This window comes from Phoxinus phoxinus (genome assembly GCF_949152265.1).
Source record: "Phoxinus phoxinus genome assembly, chromosome: 15".
NCBI classification, from domain to species: Eukaryota; Metazoa; Chordata; class Actinopteri; order Cypriniformes; family Leuciscidae; genus Phoxinus; species Phoxinus phoxinus.
The window spans coordinates 18,348,890-18,367,931 of NC_136890.1; the positions used below are offsets into that span (position 1 = coordinate 18,348,890).

The following is a 19,042-nucleotide window of genomic DNA, read 5'->3' on the forward strand; positions in this document are numbered from 1 at the left end:
AATAACTGAGAATTTGTTTCTGAAATGACAAACACTCTAAGCTATTATATAATTCTGTTGAAATCCACATATGAGAGGGCAAACAGAGTGCTTTGCCTCCTGAACTTAAAATCACAACCCTTTGGTTAGCAATGAACAGGGCAACACGAGCACAGCTGGTTCGGTCCGCTGGCAGAGGATACAAACGCGTCACACAGTTCAATGCGAGGCAGATTAAACTCATGACGCAATATCAGCATTTCTATCCCGCGATAATACCAACGACAACCAAAAAACGAGTCGCCCCACTCTTAGTCTTTTTTCTTGCACCAATATGTGCATACACACACACACTCACAAAACCACACACAGATCATCCTAATCCGTATGTTTGAATATGATCCCAAAGGGGGTGGAAAGCACCAGATGTGTAAGGCCAGGAACAATCCATCTCAGGATCAGATTCACTGATCTACTCTAACACAACCAGCTGCTCATAACTATCTTTTTAACTCGAGGATCAAAGTTTTTCCAAAGCCGCATTAGATGATCTGAAAAATCTATAGTGAAAATGTTGTGCTAGGTCATGTGTAATCTGTCATAGATGAAGGCAAAAATAAATAATTATATAATAATATAGCTGGGGCCAAGCACAAGGAAGGCACGATATATCAAATGGCTGATATGTATATTAAAGTTGTTATATGCATATAAATGCATATACATTTTTAATTATTACTCATATTTTTAATTGAATTTATATATTGTACATATTTACATTTACATTTATTCATTTAGCAGACGCTTTTATCCAAAGCGACTTACAAATGAGAAACAATAGAAGCAATTAAACTAGCAGTAGGACAACAGTATGTAAGTGCTATAACCCTTCACAGTACAAAAAGGTTTTTTTTTTTTTTTTTTTTTTTTTTTTTTGTAGAACAGAAAAGAAAGTGTTAGTGTTAGTAGTACTGGATCAAGTGCTCAAGTGCTGCCGAAAAAGATACGTCTTCAGCAGTTTCTTAAAGATGGCTACAGACTCAGCAGCTCTGGCTGAGTTAGGCAGACCATTCCACCAGCAGGGAACAGTCATGGTGAAGGTCCGAGAGAGAGATTTCGTGCCTCTATGAGATGGCACCACCAGACGCCGCTCACTTGCAGAGCGTAAGTTTCTGGACGGCACATAAGTCTGAATTAATGAGTTCAGGTACAGGGGAGCAGTGCCAGTGGTTGTTCTGTAGGCAAACGTCAGTGTCTTGAATTTGATGCGAGCGGCAACCGGCAACCAGTGCAATTTCGTGAGGAGAGGAGTGACGTGTGCTCTCTTTGGCTCGTTGAAGACCACTCTAGCTGCAGCATTCTGGATCAGTTGCAGAGGTTTGACAGTGCAAGCTGGGAGACCAGCCAGGAGAGCATTACAATAGTCCAATCTGGAAAGAACAAGCGCCTGAACAAGGAGTTGTGTAGCATGCTCTGATAGGAAGGGCCTGATCCTTCGGATGTTGTACAAGGCAAATCTGCATGACCGGGCAGTGCTAGCGATGTGGTCTGTGAAATTCAATTGGTCATCAATTACAACTCCAAGGTTCCTGGCTGATCTTGAAGGAGTTATGGATGACGAGCCTAGCTGGATGGTGAAGTTGTGATTAAGTGCTGGGTTAGCCGGGATTACAAGTAGCTCTGTCTTCGCAAGGTTTAGTTGAAGGTGGTGGTCCTTCATCCAGCCAGAAATGTCTGTCAGGCAGGCTGAGATGCGAGCGGCTACCGTCGGATCATCAGGCTGGAATGAGAGGTAGAGTTGTGTGTCATCAGCGTAGCAGTGGTAGGAAAAGCCATGTTTTTGAATCACAGATCCTAGTGATGTCATGTAGATGGAGAAGAGAAGTGGTCCAAGCACTGAGCCCTGAGGCACACCAGTGGCTAGATGTTGGGTCTTAGACACCTCACCCCTCCACGACACCCTAAAGGACCTACCCGAGAGATAAGACTTGAACCACTGGAGTGCAGTTCCCGAGATGCCCTTCATCTTTAGGATAGACAGGAGGATCTGGTGGTTAACTGTGTCAAAGGCAGCAGACAGATCCAGCAGGATGAGAACTGAGGACTTGGAAGCTGCCCTTGCCAATCTCAGAGCTTCAATTACTGAGAGCAGAGCAGTCTCAGTCGAGTGTCCCCTTTTGAAGCCAGACTGATTGTTGTCCAATAGGTTGTTCTGCGTAAGAAAGGAGGAGATCTGGTTGAAAACAACTCGTTCAAGTGTTTTTGCGACGAATGGAAGAAGGGATACCGGTCTGTAATTCTCTAGATGTGCTGGATTTAGAGTGGGTTTCTTAAGCAGTGGGGTTACCCGAGCCTGCTTGAAAGCTGTGGGAAATGTGCCAGTGTGAAGAGATGTGTTTATGATGTGTGTGAGTGTGGGTATAACAGAAGTAGAAATAGCTTGAAGTAGGTTAGTGGGAATAGGATCAAGCGGACAGGTAGTAGGGCGATTGGAAAGGAGGAGTTTGGAGACTTCGGTCTCTGAAAGCAAGGAGAAAGAGGGTAGGATGTGTGTGTTAGCTGGTAAACTGTGTGTGTTAATTTGTGGATTAGTAAATTGGCCGCTGATGGTGGTAGTTTTGTTTATGAAGAATGTGGCAAAATCATCAGCTGTTTGGGTTGATGAAGGAGGAGGAGGAGGAGGGTTAAGAAGGGAGGAGAAGGTTTTGAAAAGCATGCGAGAGTCAGAAGAATTGTTAATTTTGTTGTGATAGTAAGTCATTTTAGCAGTAGATATGTTAGCAGAGAAGGAAGAGAGGAGGGATTGATAAAGACCAAGGTCAGTATGATCTTTGGATTTGCGCCACTTCCTCTCTGCACCCCTGAGTTTAGCACGATGTTCACGGAGAACATCAGATAACCAGGGGGCAGAGGGAGAGGCGCGGGCTGGCCTGGAGGAAAGGGGGCAGAAATTGTCCAAGCAGGATGTTAGAGTGGAGAAAAGAGTATCAGTTGCACTGTTAGTATCTAGTTCTGAGAGCTGGTCTGGTGGAGGAAGTGTGGACGAGACCAAAGAGGATAGACGAGAGGGTGAGAGTGAGCGTAGGTTACGCCGAAAGGTGACCTGTGGAGGAGTGCATGTTGTGTTCTGGGGCAGGTTGAGGTTGAGAGTGAGGAGGAAGTGATCTGAGGTGTGCAGTGGAGTGACAAGAGCATGGTCAGTGGAGCAGTAGCGTGTGTAAATAAGGTCCAATTTGTTACCTGATTTGTGAGTAGCAGCAGTCGATACTCGTTTGAGATCGAATGAGGCAAGCAGAGTGTGGAAATCAGCAGCTTGAGGTTTTTCAAGGTGGATGTTGAAGTCTCCAAGAACTATGAGAGGAGTGCCATCCTCTGGGAAGGATGAAAGTAGCACATCAAGGTCCTCTAAGAAACTGCCAAGCTGACCTGGGGGACGATATATAACTGCACAATGAATTTTAATAGGACTAGTGATGGTAATAGAATGGGATTCAAATGAGTTGTTGTTACACAGAGGTGGTAAAGTATTAAATTTCCAATCGTTTGAGATGAGCAGACCGGTACCTCCACCCCTTCCAGTCAGACGAGGGGTGTGTGAGAAAGTGAAGTTAGTGGAGAGGGCAGCCGGTGTGGCAGTGTCCTCAGGTCTGATCCAGGTCTCAGTCAGGGCCAGAAGGCTGAGACCTGAATGACTAGAAATAGATGTAATGAAATCAGCTTTGTTAACTGCGGACTGGCAATTCCAGAGACCAATAGGAAAAGAGAAGATAGTACTAGAAGACATGGGAAGGGTACGAAGGTTGTTAGGATTGTGCCGCCTCCGTCGTGTGACATTGGATTTACGAATGTTAGTAATAGTAGGGATTGTAAAACACATGGTGTAAAAACTCACAAACAGAAAGATCAGTTGAAAGTTGAGTAGAAGAGAGAAAATAACAAGATGATAAAACAAACAGCGAGAAAATAATACTCAAGTGCCTAGTCGGTGTCCTTGCTCGGTGGAGTCGCACAGGTAGAGTCGTTGGTCTTTACACTCTTCGGTCTTCACACGATGAGGGCTTCACGCCGCCGCGACCGCTGCCGCGGAGCACTAAACCTATTTATACACGCCTAACACCTGATTGTTGAATACAGCTGGCCACTCCCCGCAGCGAAACTCAAGTCACGACCCAAACAAATGCCACGTGCGCTCGCGTTTTGCCCGAGTAAAGTTTTACACTTTAAAGTATACAATAACCATAAATACAAATAGATGTACATTTATAAATATAAAAAACGAAATAAAAAAAAATTATAATGATTATATAGCTTTATGCAACAAATTGTCTAACTGCTTTCTAAACTGTTCCTTTATTTAAAACAATAATATTGTGTTCATCATGTGATGGAGTTAAATCAACGGTGCTCGAAACAATTAAACATTTATAACTATTAAACATCTTGGTAATGTTTTATTTTTTTCCCCTAAAATCCCCTAATCATATCACAGATAAAGATTTCACAATTATGATGTCAGCAGTGTGACGAGCATGAATATGGACACGGATAAAAGATCATGCTGTATGCGTGCATATGGGCCCCTTAGAGGAAACAGAAGGTCAACAGGACATTTCTTGTGTGAAAATATCATTTTTGGCAGGTTAACATGTAAATTCACCTCATGAAACAAAGGATGTTGCCTATGTATGTGTATTAAAAGCCTGTTGGTACTACGGTTGTTTTATCTGGAACATGTGGTTATTGTGTCTCAAATTTCCGTAACACCTCAAAGACAAACTGGTGGGCTGTTTTCCCCTCAGAAGGGAGACGATGTAAATATAGCAGGCAGGAAAAAGCTCTTCAGTGCACTGACAGCCATTCAACTGTTACTATTTTGGATAAAGCAACTTCCTGTTTATGACACACCGTCTACAACGTCACATCAACACCAAAGCAACATTCAGATAAGATAACACTAGATAAAATCGAGTACTTTTTCAAGTCTAAATTTAGCTTTTACCATTTTATTATTTCTAGGGTTCCTGAAGTCGATAGAACGCTTTGACATCCTGCAAAAGACACAATAGAAAAGGAACAAGATGTCTACAAAAGGAAGCAGGTAAAATATCAGTCATATATGTACTGTATGTTACTCTTCTTCCTCCTTAGTCTGAAGTGTGGACCTGAATCTGGAACATCAGAGGGAACCTAAAAAATAAGTTCCCCTAACTGAAAAAGTATCCCCAATTGAAGTTAGTGGCAATATCCAGTCAATAGAAAACAAACTTCTCTAAGCTCAGGGAGATGTTTGTTTAGTTATTACCTATTTTAACCAACAGTATTTAGTTACATTTACTGGAACTAGTATATTCAGTCGCAGCTCACCATCATTTTTCATTTCAACATGTCCAGCCTCCCCTCGACAAACACAGAACTTGTACAAAGGGAGTCAATGACAGAAACAGGTATTTCTTAATATATTTCACAAGGTCTATTAAAAGGCTTGTAGGAATGAAGACAGACAATTTATTTTCAAATATGACCTTCACATTGGACGCTCTCAATCTTCATTTTTCACATTACGATATAAAAAGGCTAACAGCCGTGCCAGGTAAATGTGGGAGGACAGAATGCGTTTATTCGGATGGGTTTAACCCCTCAGTCAGATTCCATGACGACAGGCCTCTGGGAACACACCCACTTATGTCTTTCTGTGTAAGCTGGAATTGTAAACATCTCCACACTTCACTCACTTCACTTCACACTTCAAAGTCTGGAGTTGCTCAATGTAGATGTTTTCATAACTGGCATAAATGAAGAATTGAATGACATGTTGGAAGGTAGCACATGGTCACAGTGCTGCAATGAAACTATACGTATATTTCGAAGATGGATGATGGGAAATGTTTTAGAAAATAAACATGCTTTCAGTCATTGTACAACAAAAGATAGATAACTATCAAAAGCCAGCTCATAAAACTTGTCAAAGCAAGAAAACAATTCTGAAATTGAATAGTTATTCTCTAGTTTTGACATCAGAACATGAACAGACTCGTTGTGTTTATTGCATACGACGCTTAAAAGGAAGTAAAGTTGTTTACATGCAAAGTGAAATTAAGGTAATAAAAAGTGAAGGTGTGCCAATCGGGTATTGCTTAAACTGCTTATGACTTTTACCCATTAAAAGAACAAAGTTTAAGGCATTTACATGACCTTTGTCAGGTTATTAGACATAATCAGAGTAAGATTGTACATGTGAATACACAAAATTGTATGTTTAAGTACTTTTAATTGGAGCGTAAAGTCATAGCAGAGATCTTTTTTTGAAGAACTTGTTTGATGCTTTGATTTTTCAAAATCCAATTTCTTTCCATCCATCCATCCATCCATCCATCCATCCATCTATCTTGGCCTGATGAAGACCTGAGTTAGAGATATTATAAAGATATTTATTAACAAATCAAAGCATTAACCAATCTGGTACTCTCACTTTTTATGAACTCTCCTGAACTCACTTTGATGAAACGGTTAAAACAAACAGAGATCATCTTCCCTTTTACTGCCATTTCAAAATATTTGGTCCCTGTTTCCTTGCGGCACAAATATTTCCCAGGCAGATAAAGCAAGTGTGACATCTACATTCAGACATACAGCACCTGTTTGGGACGGGTTAATGATGGAGCTACTGGCCTTCACTCCACACACACACACATCGATTTCAGGAGATGCCTCTGAGAGTAAGGAGAAAAGTGGCATGGTGTTAAAAGGATTTGCTTCTTCAGTAAATCAATGGAGCTCTCGACAGCAAGGTCACTGGGGAGGCGGGCGGTCATGCGGGTGAGAGTGGAAATGGATTTTACCAGAAAGTCACGCAGACACATTTGCATGGCTACAAGAGGCAACTAAAAAATAGCCTCTGTCAAAGGCAATTCACTTAGGGCAGCCAAGTTGAGGAGTCAATACAAGATTTGTTTAGATCTATTCTGGAGGAAAAATAGCGGCTGGTCGATAAATGGGATGCCTTATGCACTGTATATAGCATCAACATAGGACAATGCCCAATCCTGTTTGCTTTTTCCTAGTATAAAAAGCTATTAGTAATTCTGTGTCACCCTAATGTCTGGCTTGAGACAATTTAGGGAGTGGAAAACCATAGCTGGGCCTAATATACATAAAAAGGAATTAAAATAGCAATGGCTTTCTGCAACCGTATTAATACGCTCTATCTCTCTCCCTTAGAAGCACATGCACTGAAAAATGATTGATCTAGAAACAATTTTCACTCAGAAATCGCTAGTACACATTACAAATATTTAGAAAGAAACAGCAGGTAACACATTGGATTACACATGACATTAAGTAGAAAGACTGAAATAGTATTTTCTTGTAAAACATACTTGTAAACACACAATAGGCTACTTGTTTTATTTACAACTTAGAAAAAATAATTTTTGACAGTAACTCTTAACATTTAACTCTACAATACAACTTATAGTTACTTCAAAACGTTTTTCAGTGCAGTGACGTCATCACAATAGGAGAAAACAATTAGTCTGACCAACATTTTAATATCTAAACCGACCATCTAAGCAATTAAGCATTGGTAAGAACATAAAACCAGGGGTTGGCATGGCAACTAAAGACTCTGCGGTATTCAAGCTTTAAGCCTTCCAATAAATCAGCAGTGAAACGTTTCTGCTTATTTCGCACTGTGGAAAGGGATAGTGTACAGGTCAAATTTACTCAATTGTTTGGAGTTCTCAAACATACTTTATAAGCAAATCCCATCCACATACTGAATCAAAATAAAAACTCAGGGCCTGGGAAAGGGTGGCTCTACTGCTGGACCGGAGGAGTGCATGTGTTTAACCACACACCGCCTGCTGGTTTGGCTGATGGCCAGTTCCCTCATGCTTCATCAAAACACTTCCATCGTCCATCGTCTGCTTTCATTATGAAGGAGGATGAATCAAAGTGACCACACCACAGTCATTAAATCCTCTTTATTTATCAGATAGGTTGAGAAGAGCTAATGAGAATCAGGGTGGGACTACCAAACATGCTCATTAAAGATGTTTAAATAGATCTGAGTGGGAACAGGGTATATCAAAGCCTAATAAAATCCTCAAGTCACTTGAGTAACACAAACACAGCCAACACCACACGTCAGGTCTACAGATTGTGACTAAAACGATCAAGATATCATATATGTGACAATTTAAAATCCAGTTAGGAAAACCTTATGTGTGTCCACTAAGAGTGCATGACAGTTTTTCCATAACACAACAATGAACACCGCGGTGAACTGTTATTGTTATCATATACTTTAGAGAGACGACATGCATCAGTCCATTAACTGACAGGTACATTTTTCAAGCGGTTTTGTTGAAATAAATTAATAAAGGTATTTTAGAAATGTCAAAATATTTAAATACATTTAAATATTTTACAAAAAATGTTATTGGTTATTATTTAAAATAACAATCCATCTTAATCCAGTTTCAATCGACTGTATTTGAACCTTTGTTTCCGTGACATTTTGGAAACATAATCAACAGCATTTTACTTTTATTCCAAAACAAGCAGAAATACTCTGAAACTCAAAAAACTCTCTCAATTTCTCTGTTAGGGTGCGTTCACACTTGTAGTTCGATTCGCTTGGTTTGTTTGGTCCAGGCCAAAACAGAATATTTTATTTTTGTTCAGGTCCGTCTAGCGTTCACATTGTGATTTTAAACAGCGAACCTAAAGGCATTGGGATATGTTCACATCACAACCTGATTGGTCAGCTTTACCAAACTATCAAGCTGTACCGAACTGTGATGGGCAACATCACAACTATGACGAAAAATAAAACGGGTATATGTGAGCGTTTAGTCCTTTTCAGGTTCTCAACTTCCTGTTTTTGGTTCGTTTACATGTCTTTGGTCCATGTTGCGTTCATATTTCATTCGAATTGCACCAGAGTTTGTTTGTGTTAACTAGACCATCGTTTACTACAGTAAAGTTGAGCAAATGGATCTGGTATTCTGAGCTGGTGTGATTGAGTGGAGACGGGGCTAATTTACATATTCATGGAGTACACTAAATGAAGCAAGGACGTACATTCAAGCTATTTTAAGACATCAATACATTTTTTCACAGGAAAAAAACTTTTAAATATGTCATTTTGATGATTAGTTTTAAAGGGTTCAAATTATTGACTACAGGAGGGCTTTAAAGGAACACTCCACTTTTTTGAAAATAGGCTCATTTTCCAACTCCCCTAGAGTTAAACAGTTGAGTTTTACCGTTTTTGAATCCATTCAGCCGATCTCCGGGTCTGGCGGGAGCGCCGGGATAGCTTAGCATAGATCATTGTATCTGATTAGACCGTTATCATCTCTCTTAAAAAAAATGACCAAAGAGTTTTGATATTTTTCCTATTTAAACCTTGACTCTTCTGTAGTTACATTGTGTACTAATAAGTCCGACGGAAATGAAAAGTTGCGATTTTCTAGGCCAATATGACTAGGAACTATACTCTCATTCCAACTTTTCATTTTCTGTCAGTCTTAGTACACGATGTAACTACAGAAGAGTCAAGTTTTAAATAGGAAAAATATCAAAACTCTTTGGTCATTTTTTTGAGAGAGATGATAACGGTCTAATCAGATTAAATGATCTATGCTAAAAGTGTTACCGCCAGACCCAGAACGGTAAAACTCAACTGTTTAACTCTATGGGAGTTGGAAAATGTGGAGTGTTCCATTTCCCAAAAAAGTGGAGTGTCCCTTTAAGTAAGAAGCTATGCATGCACTCAATGAACTGAAGTGCTGCTGAACAACCAGCTTTATAAAGTGATATGGTAATTTGTCATCTAAAAAGTATTCTGGCTCCTAAATATTTCATGGTATGGCTTTTTTTGTGTCTTGTCTGAAGCCCTGCACATCCATATAGTACATTCACAGAGGGTATCAACAGTAACCCCTAAAAGTGGTAAATCACAGACTGAGATAACAAGAGAAACTTTTACCATAACACTACAGAAGAATATCCTAAATCTTATAGGCGACATGTCTGACCTCCAGGCTGCACTTTACACCAACCACTTTCCACACACATGACTGCGCAACAGCCCCCATGGGGTCAGTGCCTGTGCTCGTGGGCCACTTTACTTTTCATTAGCCGTGTATTTACCGCACTTCTCAAGCAGCTGAGACATTCCATAAACACTTTAGGGAACGAGCACAGAAGGTCCTTTCAGTCCCACCAGGGAAGCTCGGTAAGCCCCTGAGGGGTTCAGGGCACAAAGCAGAGGAACAGTTGAAAAAGAAGTTAAACTTTGTATTTTATGGTATTCTTTGGACCTTGCTTGTTTTATTAAACTTACAAGAAAGTCTCATTAGTTGAGCTAAACAAAAGCTGTAGTCCAAATATTATAATGTATTTTAACTAAATATTATTCTAATATATATTTTAAAAAGTTTGCATCAGGCTTTTATGGCTCATATAGTATGATATAGGAGAATATGGAATTAATACTCAAAGAGAGAAAAAACACCAGTTGCTAATATTTATATGGCCAAAAATAAAAAAAATATTTCTGAGGTTTTAATGCAAATCAATTAGATCTTTATAACAGTATAGCAGACTATATAAGGGGTAAAACATACAATGCAACAAAATACACTGAATATTGAGAGATAAAAGTTCCTCAAAGCCTGTTGTATCGTATTTGATAGACATATTTTAACATGATTTCATTATAGAATTTATGGATAGTCAAGCAAACCCAAGTTGCTTATGCTGTTAGTGTTCATCTAAAAATACCACTAACGATAAAAGTTATTCTGACATTTAATTTATAAAAGAAAACCAGTACGTTTTTTTTTTTTTTTTATACAAAAAGGCCTTTTAGCTGCTAAAACACGTATAAACTATCAACCAGACGACAGAAAGCATGTAGTTGGTGTACAACAGATTTTCATGTTGATAATTTAGAGGCCTCAGAAATGTGCGTATCAAATATGATACAGCAGGCTTTATGGGATAACATCGATTGGGAAGATCTGAAGATAGGCAAAAGGACAAACCCTTTGTGGTAGTACAGGGAGGCATGTCGAGGGTTATGGTGTTACTGTGAATCACAGGGGATCAGACAGAACAGAAAAATGAGGTCGGATGGGTTACGCTGCTAGGGGAAATGTAGGGGAGGGGGTGGTCCTGTAGCAGACCAGAGGGACTGGTGCAGAATTAGGACGGGAGGTGACATGGCTGAGCAAGAGGAGAATCACACAATGTAGAGCATGTTAAAGACTGCACTGTTCCCAAGATCTCCGGGGAAGCACACAACTGTCCCAATTCTGGGATTGTGCTAAATGTCCCGAATAAAGAAACCTGATGCACGATATATCGATCACATTAGTTATTGGCTGATATTCCATCCAAAGTTGAGAGTTTAACTTATGTGCACCGTTTCCATCCCATGTGTTTAAAAGAACAAAATCGCCACTTCCTGGGGAATTGGCACAAACTATCTATAATAAAAATGGAAGTTGCTGCAATTGTGGAAGCCACAGTGGCTCTTTTTTCCCTCATCATAAATGACTTGCGTCTCAGAGCGCACAGACGAAACGCAATAAACTGTCATGTTTTCTTGCGTTCGGATGCTGGTGTTTGGGAACGTAATCGTGTGAGGCGGTTCTGGGACTTAAACCAAATCATTTTGATGACAGACATTGGCTCAGGCATTTCAGAATGACCAAAAGCAACATTTGAGATGCTGTGCAATGATACTGGCCCGCTGGTTAGTCCAGTTTATTCAATCACATCCTCTGTTGAGGTGGTCACGTGAGTTTTTTGTTGAGCCTCGAGGGATTTATTCGGTAAATGCGTTTCCATCATAGTTTTTCTTATCGGAATTTTTTTTTATCAACCTCAATTGAATACGCTTTTTATGCACATTTTTGGAATGTATGTGCATCTTGGTGTTTCATCCAGCGATTGTTATGCAGTATCCCAAAATGCACATAAAAAAAAATAGGTGGATGGAAACAGATAATGTTCAAAACAGTTGTGCTGCTTAATATTTTTGTGGAAACAGTGATCATTTTTTTTTAGTATTCTTTGATTAATATAAAGTTCAAAAGAACAGCATTTATTTTAAACATAAATCCTTTGTATTTTTATAGGTAAATGTCTTTATCACTTTTTATCAATTTAATTGAGCAAGTCCTTGCTGAATAAAAGTATAAATGTCTTTTTTTTTAAACATACCCCAAATTCTTGACCAGGAGTTTATTTTCTTGTTGAATATCCTGTTTCATCTGAAATATCTGACATTATGAAAGTGGAAAGGGTAGGGAACGACTTTAAAACCCATTTAAAAAGTCAACAGAATTCACAGGAAACCAGAAAAACACTGACTGCAAACCCCAGAAAAGCCGGTTCTTCGGTGTCCATTTGAAATAACACCACCACTGGAATAGCTTCATGATGCTGCCGTTTACTCTTGCCAACAGGGCCCCATTGCAACTATTTCCGTCATTGACATCGTCCTCTGTAATCAAGAGACTATTCTGCCTTTGTGACATAAGCAAACACATTGTGTAAAAAGGAAGAGGCATTTTTGGTGGTACACTGCAATTTACAGACTTGTGTCTATCACATCTGCTTGTTGAGAATCTTTGGGATTCATCTATCTATTTCCTTTTGTCAGGTGTTCCTCTTAACTGTTCAAATTGTCGTTGTAAAGTTACACTCAAAATAAATAAATAAATACAGGACAAGCTTCAAAATTTCCTTCCCAAACACAGTATCTCCCTATATATGCATTTACACCTATGCTATGTAAAATAACACACCATTATGATTCTGTGAGAAAAGCTCCTCCCATCAAATGACAGTGAAAAAGATCCGCTCTTTCCCCTGCAGCTGGTGATGGTGATGCAGGGTTTCTCTGAGGCCCGTGCCAGCTGGACCCACGCCAGCCGGGTCTCAGCCCTGCCCCCGTTTACACAGTCCAACCCCCAGGACAACAGGTGACACGCAAACAGTCACACTTACAAAAAGGGCCAGTTAGTGTGTCTTAGGGCATCGGTAGTGCAACATTTCAGCTTAACTGACCACATAAGTAGACTGTTTGAAAAGAAGCAAATTACAAGCAGCGGTCACTACTGCTGTCAGGTTTTATGTGCACATGGTGCACGTTTGATGTTGGATGAGCGGCATTTCTGATGTTGAGGCTTTCGTTGGATTTATGGGCTCTGGCAGATGATAAAACGGAAAAAACAACAAGAGGGATAAGAGCCATCAAATACCTCTCGCCATTCCCAAAGCCTTTACTGAAAGCAGACCACAGATTCTGTTTGCAAAGTTGAAATGTTTTCAAAACATTCAAATAATAAAGAACTTTTCTTAAAATAATAAATGTTAAACCAAAGATAAAACACACTACCACCTGTTACCGCTTTCCATGCAGAAGGATGATGCACCATTTAGAATTGAATTAAGAATGTAGATAGATAGATAGATAGATAGATAGATAGATAGATAGATAGATAGATAGATAGATAGATAGATAGATAGATAGATAGATAGATAGATAGATAGATAGATAGATAGATAGGCCATGCAAAACCCACAAGTCTAAAAAAAAATTCTACCCAAACTTGTATTTGCTCAAGCCACCATGCATGGTGTAACTCAAGAGTTGTTGAGGAGGACTTTAACAAAGGACTGTTTATTTGAATAATACAGGCAGGATTATGTTGTCTGCCAGGGCCGGTGACTTTTAACACCCAGTTGACGGAAGGGAAACCTGCCAGATTTAGCTTCCCAGGAAAAATGGCACACAGTAAAACTGTACGAAGCACCTGATCTCATTCACTGGCTGGTTCTGTCAGCATAATGCCCACAAAGTCAAACTCAAATCCACTCCGAGCCCACCAAGCACAACACTTTTTGACTGATCGCGACAGCAATCGCCTGTGTAAAACGAGGCGGATTTATAAAACATGATTGAAAAGTAACTGTTTTACCACAGAAGAGGCCTGAGGAAACATTTTCATTATTGGCGTGTTACCCTAAAGGGATTTCCATGAAGATCTATTTTCCTTGTTGCGAAATAACCTCTGGCATGCAACCGTTAATTTTTTGACTATACAATGCATGACGCTTAGTACCTTTAACTTCCTAGTAAATTCATATTAAATCCTTGAGGATTTTCCAAAATGTCAGGGCAGTCACCACAGTGTGGCACAGCATGTGCTTGTTTGACAGACGCACGTGGCTGCGCTGTCCGCTGCTGTTTACACGAGGGACGGGCACTAGGTGAGCGTGACTGAGATTTTCGAGGACTAAAATCTGTGCATCATACTCTCTGATCTCTCTCTCAGAGTAACGGATCTCACTGAGGCAGTTTAAAGTATCTCGCAAGACTCGACAGTGCGGTTTGTGAACAGCTCGAGGGGATTCGATTAAGATTGCAGAAAAGAATTTGGAGAAAGTGTAGAGACAGACTGAAGAACGGCTGCACTTCTCACTGGTGTAAATCACGATCCTGCTGTTAAAACGCAACATAACACTGAGCATTTGCAATTTGTTTGTGGCGTGCTGAGTTCGCAGCTCTGCGCTCTCTCTGCCTGCTTACGTAACTACAGCTTGGACTGAGCTGATGAGCTCTTTTCTGCTTGATAGGAGAGAAATAGGCTCTTAGCTCTGTAGTCTTCTATCGGTTTCTGTCATTTTGCAAATGTGCACTTAAAAATGTCACTTAAAGAGGTACTGTCTTCTCTATATTATATATCCTCATTATCATCACATATTATAGACAATAAGTCTCCAATTGTAGGCAAAGTGTGGAAGTAAAGGCGTTTGGGAGTCTAAGGCTCAGCAGTTAATATGTCTTGCTATGACATATCTACATGACTTTTGATAATTTAATGAGAAAACATGCTTCAAAATGTTCTCTATGAGAATATGTTACATACACTTGATTTCAAAAGTTTGGGGTGGGAAGATTTGATGTTTTTGATAGAGGCATCCTATGCTCACCAAGGCTGCATTTATTTGAAATACAGTTAATTTATTGTTTTGTTTTTTTAAACAGCATTTTTTTGGACATATTACAAATTAAAAATATTTTTTTTTCTTGATTTTGAATATATTTTCAAATGTAATTTATTCCTGTGATGCAAAGCTGATTTTTCAGTAGCAATTACTCCAGCCTTCAGTGTCACATGATCCAGAAATCATTTTAATATTGCTGATTTATTGCTTATTATTGTTATCAATGTTAAAAACTGTTGAGCTGCTTAATATTTTTGTGGATACTGCGAGAAACATTTTGAGGAAATACAATTTTAAAAAGTTAAAATAAAAAAGAATAGAAATCTTTTGCAAAGGTATTTGCTGTCACTTTTGAAGAGTACACTGTAAAAAAGTTGCTTAAAAAGTAAATTTTTAAACACAAATCAATTGAATGTTTAAGTAATTTCAACTTAAATTGCATTAAACTGACTTTAAAAAAAACGTATTAATAATTTTTTTACAGTGTTATATCACTGGGGTCTCTGGGACCCTAAACATAAATGCAATCTGAACAGAACATGAGTGTTAACATTTGCTGAAACAAGCACGAACAACAAAAGAGTGCAAATGCATTTGAAAATGAAATGATTAAAAGCAAAACTATTTCTAAATGCAAGATTGCTTCACACTGACCCTGCTTCAAATAACCTCTTCTTTGCATTGACCCTCAAGTCATGAGGAAAACAAGACTGAATATTAGCTAACATAAAGCTACATGCCATTCGCATGGTGACCATTCAAGTCGCATTTAAAATGAAGAAGCATTCCTTGTGTGTTTCCATTCAAACCAATAAAACCACAGATGTCTGCTCAATTGACATTCTGTATCTTCAGTCCTTCTCTTAATTTGTTTCTTGTCTTTCACCCCTCCCCCAACAAAAAGCCTTGCTAAATTCACCATAGTAGACGACCCCTTTAGGTTAATTAGCCCTCGGCAGGACAACAACATTAATGTGAAGTGATGCATAAACACTCTGGGTGGACAGAGAGCGAGTGACTGCACTGCCTCGGGCCATTCTTGGCCTCAAACACTGCAGATCAGACCAGTCGTATCATGACAGCGAGATAAGGAAAGGGAGAAACCTCATGGAGAGCTAACACAAAGAAGAAATAAAGTAGAGGGTTGCTACTGTTGTTAAAAAACGACAAACACAACATGGATTTGCCTCATTATCTGCCTAAAAGTCCAGGGGTTTCAAACTTTAGGGGTGCTTGAGGACAGTAGGGAAATTTAAGAGAGAAATAAAAAAAATAAGCTTTTATAAAAATGCATTTTTAGGTCATCATTTCTAAAATGAAGATATTAACTAAATATTTTTAAATGTAATAAATGTTATAAATCTAAAGTTGGCAACACATTTACCAAATCTGATGATATTACGGTTTCATTCTGTTTTATACAGGCTGGCCAAAACTGCCCTGCCCTGATTTTTTTGAGCAAAAATATTTTTCAAATATTTTATATATTAATATGTTAAATATTTTTAAATACACATCCAATTAAAGCAAAATACATATTTTCTAAATAATATTTTAATAATTTGCTTTAGATTTAGTAAGTGATAACATAAAAGCCTAGTCTTACATTTTGGAAACAATTCTTTAAAAGGCCTTTATGAATGAAAATGTGCAGGCCTATGCCAATATATTTTAAGAAGGGAATGCTCCACAAGGGGGTCATCATAACTGGCATCCAAAAGTTTGAAACCCCTGTAATACTCAACATGACAACAAAATCAGATACATGTTAGAAGGGTTGCACAAAAGCGAGTAATGACCTTAAAAGACCAATATCAAGCATAAAATGGCATTACAATGGATCTTGGAGCCTTTTCTTCTCAATATGTTCCCACTGTGGGAAAGTGAAATCCTACGAAAGGCCCACCAAACAAACCCTACAGGACATACAAAAGTAAACACTGCAAGAATGTTGTCTTACCTAAATCTCCATGGAAACTGTTGCTGAAGTTGTTGGAGCTTCCGTCAGTGGGCCAGTTCTTGCGGACACCAACAACATTAGCCTCGGAGAGCGCTAGCTGTTGCTTGAGACGCTTTTGGGACTGTGGGGTAGGAGGGCTGCCGCTCTCAAATGACTGCTGGGAGTGCTGGGATGGAGAGCGACTCTTCTCTCGGTACATTCGGTAGGCGGTGGGGCTCGGGGACACGTGGCTGGACTGCCCTGAGGAGAAGTCTTCTTCGCTGGATGTCAGGTTTTCATTGGAGCTGCAATCTGGCGTGTATCCATCCTCAAAACTCCCAGGTGAGTAAGACCGCCTGGGCCACGTCAAGTGCAGTTCCTCTCCATCTCCCATAATGCCCCCCACATAAACGGTCGTATAGGGCTGACAGTCCGACTGGTGCCAGTTCTGCGGAGTTGCTCTTCTTCCATTAAGTCTAATTAAATTGTCCTTGAGGAACCCAGAGTTTAGGTCAGCCTCATCGTACTCACAGTTGTAGCCACTCTCTGTTGCTCTTTCATGTGACCGCTCTGGCTTATTGACATCCCCGAAAGCAGTGGACAGATTACCCGGGACAGAATGCAAAGACCTCTTGCGCTCCATCTGCATAGCTTGACTGCCCAAACTACTTATCTTCTCTGAGACTTCTCTATCATTGACCCGGACAAGACCCTTTTCTTGGTGGTATTCCATATTGACGTAGTAAGGCTTCTCGCTTTTCCCCTCGCTAGATGTTTGGGAATTGGCTCGCTTAATGCGTTCAAAGTTTGACCGAAGTGCAGCGACTCCCAACCCCGGGGTGGCTTTTTCCTTCGGTGGAGACTCTGAAACGCCATCCGCCTCATGATGTGCAGGTCCACGTGAAGCAATGGGTCTGAGTGGAGCTTCAACACTCCTTTTTTTGTATGGAGACATCCAGTCAGTCTCACCATCTCTGTTTTTCTGCCTGTCCAGGTCTGAGATATCACATCCCCCCACCTCAACACACGGCTGAGACTCACGACTCTCCTCTGCTGCGGTCGTGTGCTTCAGTTTGGCTGGGAGACACCTGCCCTCATCAGCTTTCTGGGGATGGACGTCCGTGGACGCCGGCTTACGCTCACCTTGCGAGACCCTGTTGAAGCCCCAACGCTGAGAGTCATGGCTCCTCCGCTCTTTGGCCAGAAGTGTTTGCAGGTAGATCATTCGAAAACGCTCCTTGTTCACTTCCATCTCCAGTCGCCTAATAGAGTTTCGGCATTTCTCCAACTCCTGCTCAATGTCTCCAACAGAGTTCAAAGACATCTCAGGAGGTTCTGAGTCAGGAAACTGAGCTTTCCACGCTTCCACAAAGCCAACAGGTTCTACCATGATTGCTTACTGCCGGTTTACTTTTTTAGTGGGGGGAAAATGACACATTAAAATCCACTTGTTTGTAAGAATACACCCAAAGCCATGGTGATTTATAACTTCATGTCCTACAGCTGAATTATAACTTGTCCTGTGTACATGCATAGCATAATCTCAACATCTGATAAACACTTACTCAGCTGATCTTGGACAGACGCACAATTTTCTCCATAAACACAACAAGCAGAGTCGCAACATCCATGTGCACTTCAAACATCTATTGACATCCGCGTTTCATGCCATTTATATGGCAAACGATGACTGAAAATCCTTTATAAACACAGTTTCGCGTACAAAATTCACTTCTCAGTCATGTTAGCCGCTGAAATTTAATTTCAATGATGTATCCAAAGAAGTTACCGGAAAATTGTGTTGTTATTCTCTCAAACGTCGATATTTCACAGAGATACGCTGTACTCTTGCAGGGTTACCGCTGGCATCGCTATCCGTCACTACAGTATGATCAGACTGTATCTGCGCTCGCTCGCTCGCTCCCTCTCTCTCTCTCTCTCTCTCTCGCTCTCTCGCTCTCTCTCTCTCTCTCTCTCTCCCTCTCCCTCTCTCTCAGTGCTGCTGCAGGAAGAGGTGGGACTAGACAAGTACATGATTAATACTGACTGCACAGTCAATCTCAGTTTAAAGACACAGATTCGGTTATTCATCTA

The 19,042-nt window shown here is 40.1% G+C and overlaps 2 protein-coding genes across 5 annotated transcripts in view; both read right to left on the reverse strand.

Annotated features, from left to right (window-relative positions):
* Window positions 1-18,961, reverse strand: part of LOC307011910 (breakpoint cluster region protein) — a 56,689-nt gene extending 37,728 nt beyond the window's left edge. The window contains exons 1-3 of one of the 4 annotated variants that reach the window (XM_079638006.1): window positions 18,738-18,958; window positions 18,514-18,647; window positions 16,970-18,358 (exon numbers count right to left, since the gene is read on the reverse strand). In XM_079638006.1, the coding sequence (XP_079494132.1) occupies window positions 16,970-18,338 (1,369 nt within the window). In that variant the 5' untranslated portion in view covers window positions 18,339-18,358; window positions 18,514-18,647; window positions 18,738-18,958. Of the gene's footprint in view, window positions 1-16,969 lie in introns of all 4 variants that reach the window. The other 3 variants (XM_079638005.1, XM_079638007.1, XM_079638004.1) reach the window with 3 other exon arrangements.
* Window positions 903-3,974, reverse strand: LOC307011912 (uncharacterized protein). Its single transcript, XM_079638011.1, has 2 exons — window positions 3,544-3,974; window positions 903-3,405 (listed from the first exon to the last, which is right to left on the reverse strand). Exons 1-2 carry the CDS (start codon window positions 3,854-3,856, stop codon window positions 956-958), a joined length of 2,763 nt encoding a protein of 920 aa, XP_079494137.1. The 5' UTR covers window positions 3,857-3,974; the 3' UTR covers window positions 903-955.
* Window positions 18,962-19,042: the final 81 nt, after the last annotated feature.

Bases quoted from the DNA above. Each gene is read 5' to 3' on its own strand.
- LOC307011912 (XM_079638011.1), bottom strand. From the start codon at position 3,856: ATGTGTTTTACAATCCCTACTATTACTAACATTCGTAAATCCAATGTC. The intron at 3,406-3,543 runs GTACCGGTCTGC...ATCGTCCCCCAG, and splicing joins TCTGACTGGAAGGGGTGGAG to GTCAGCTTGGCAGTTTCTTA.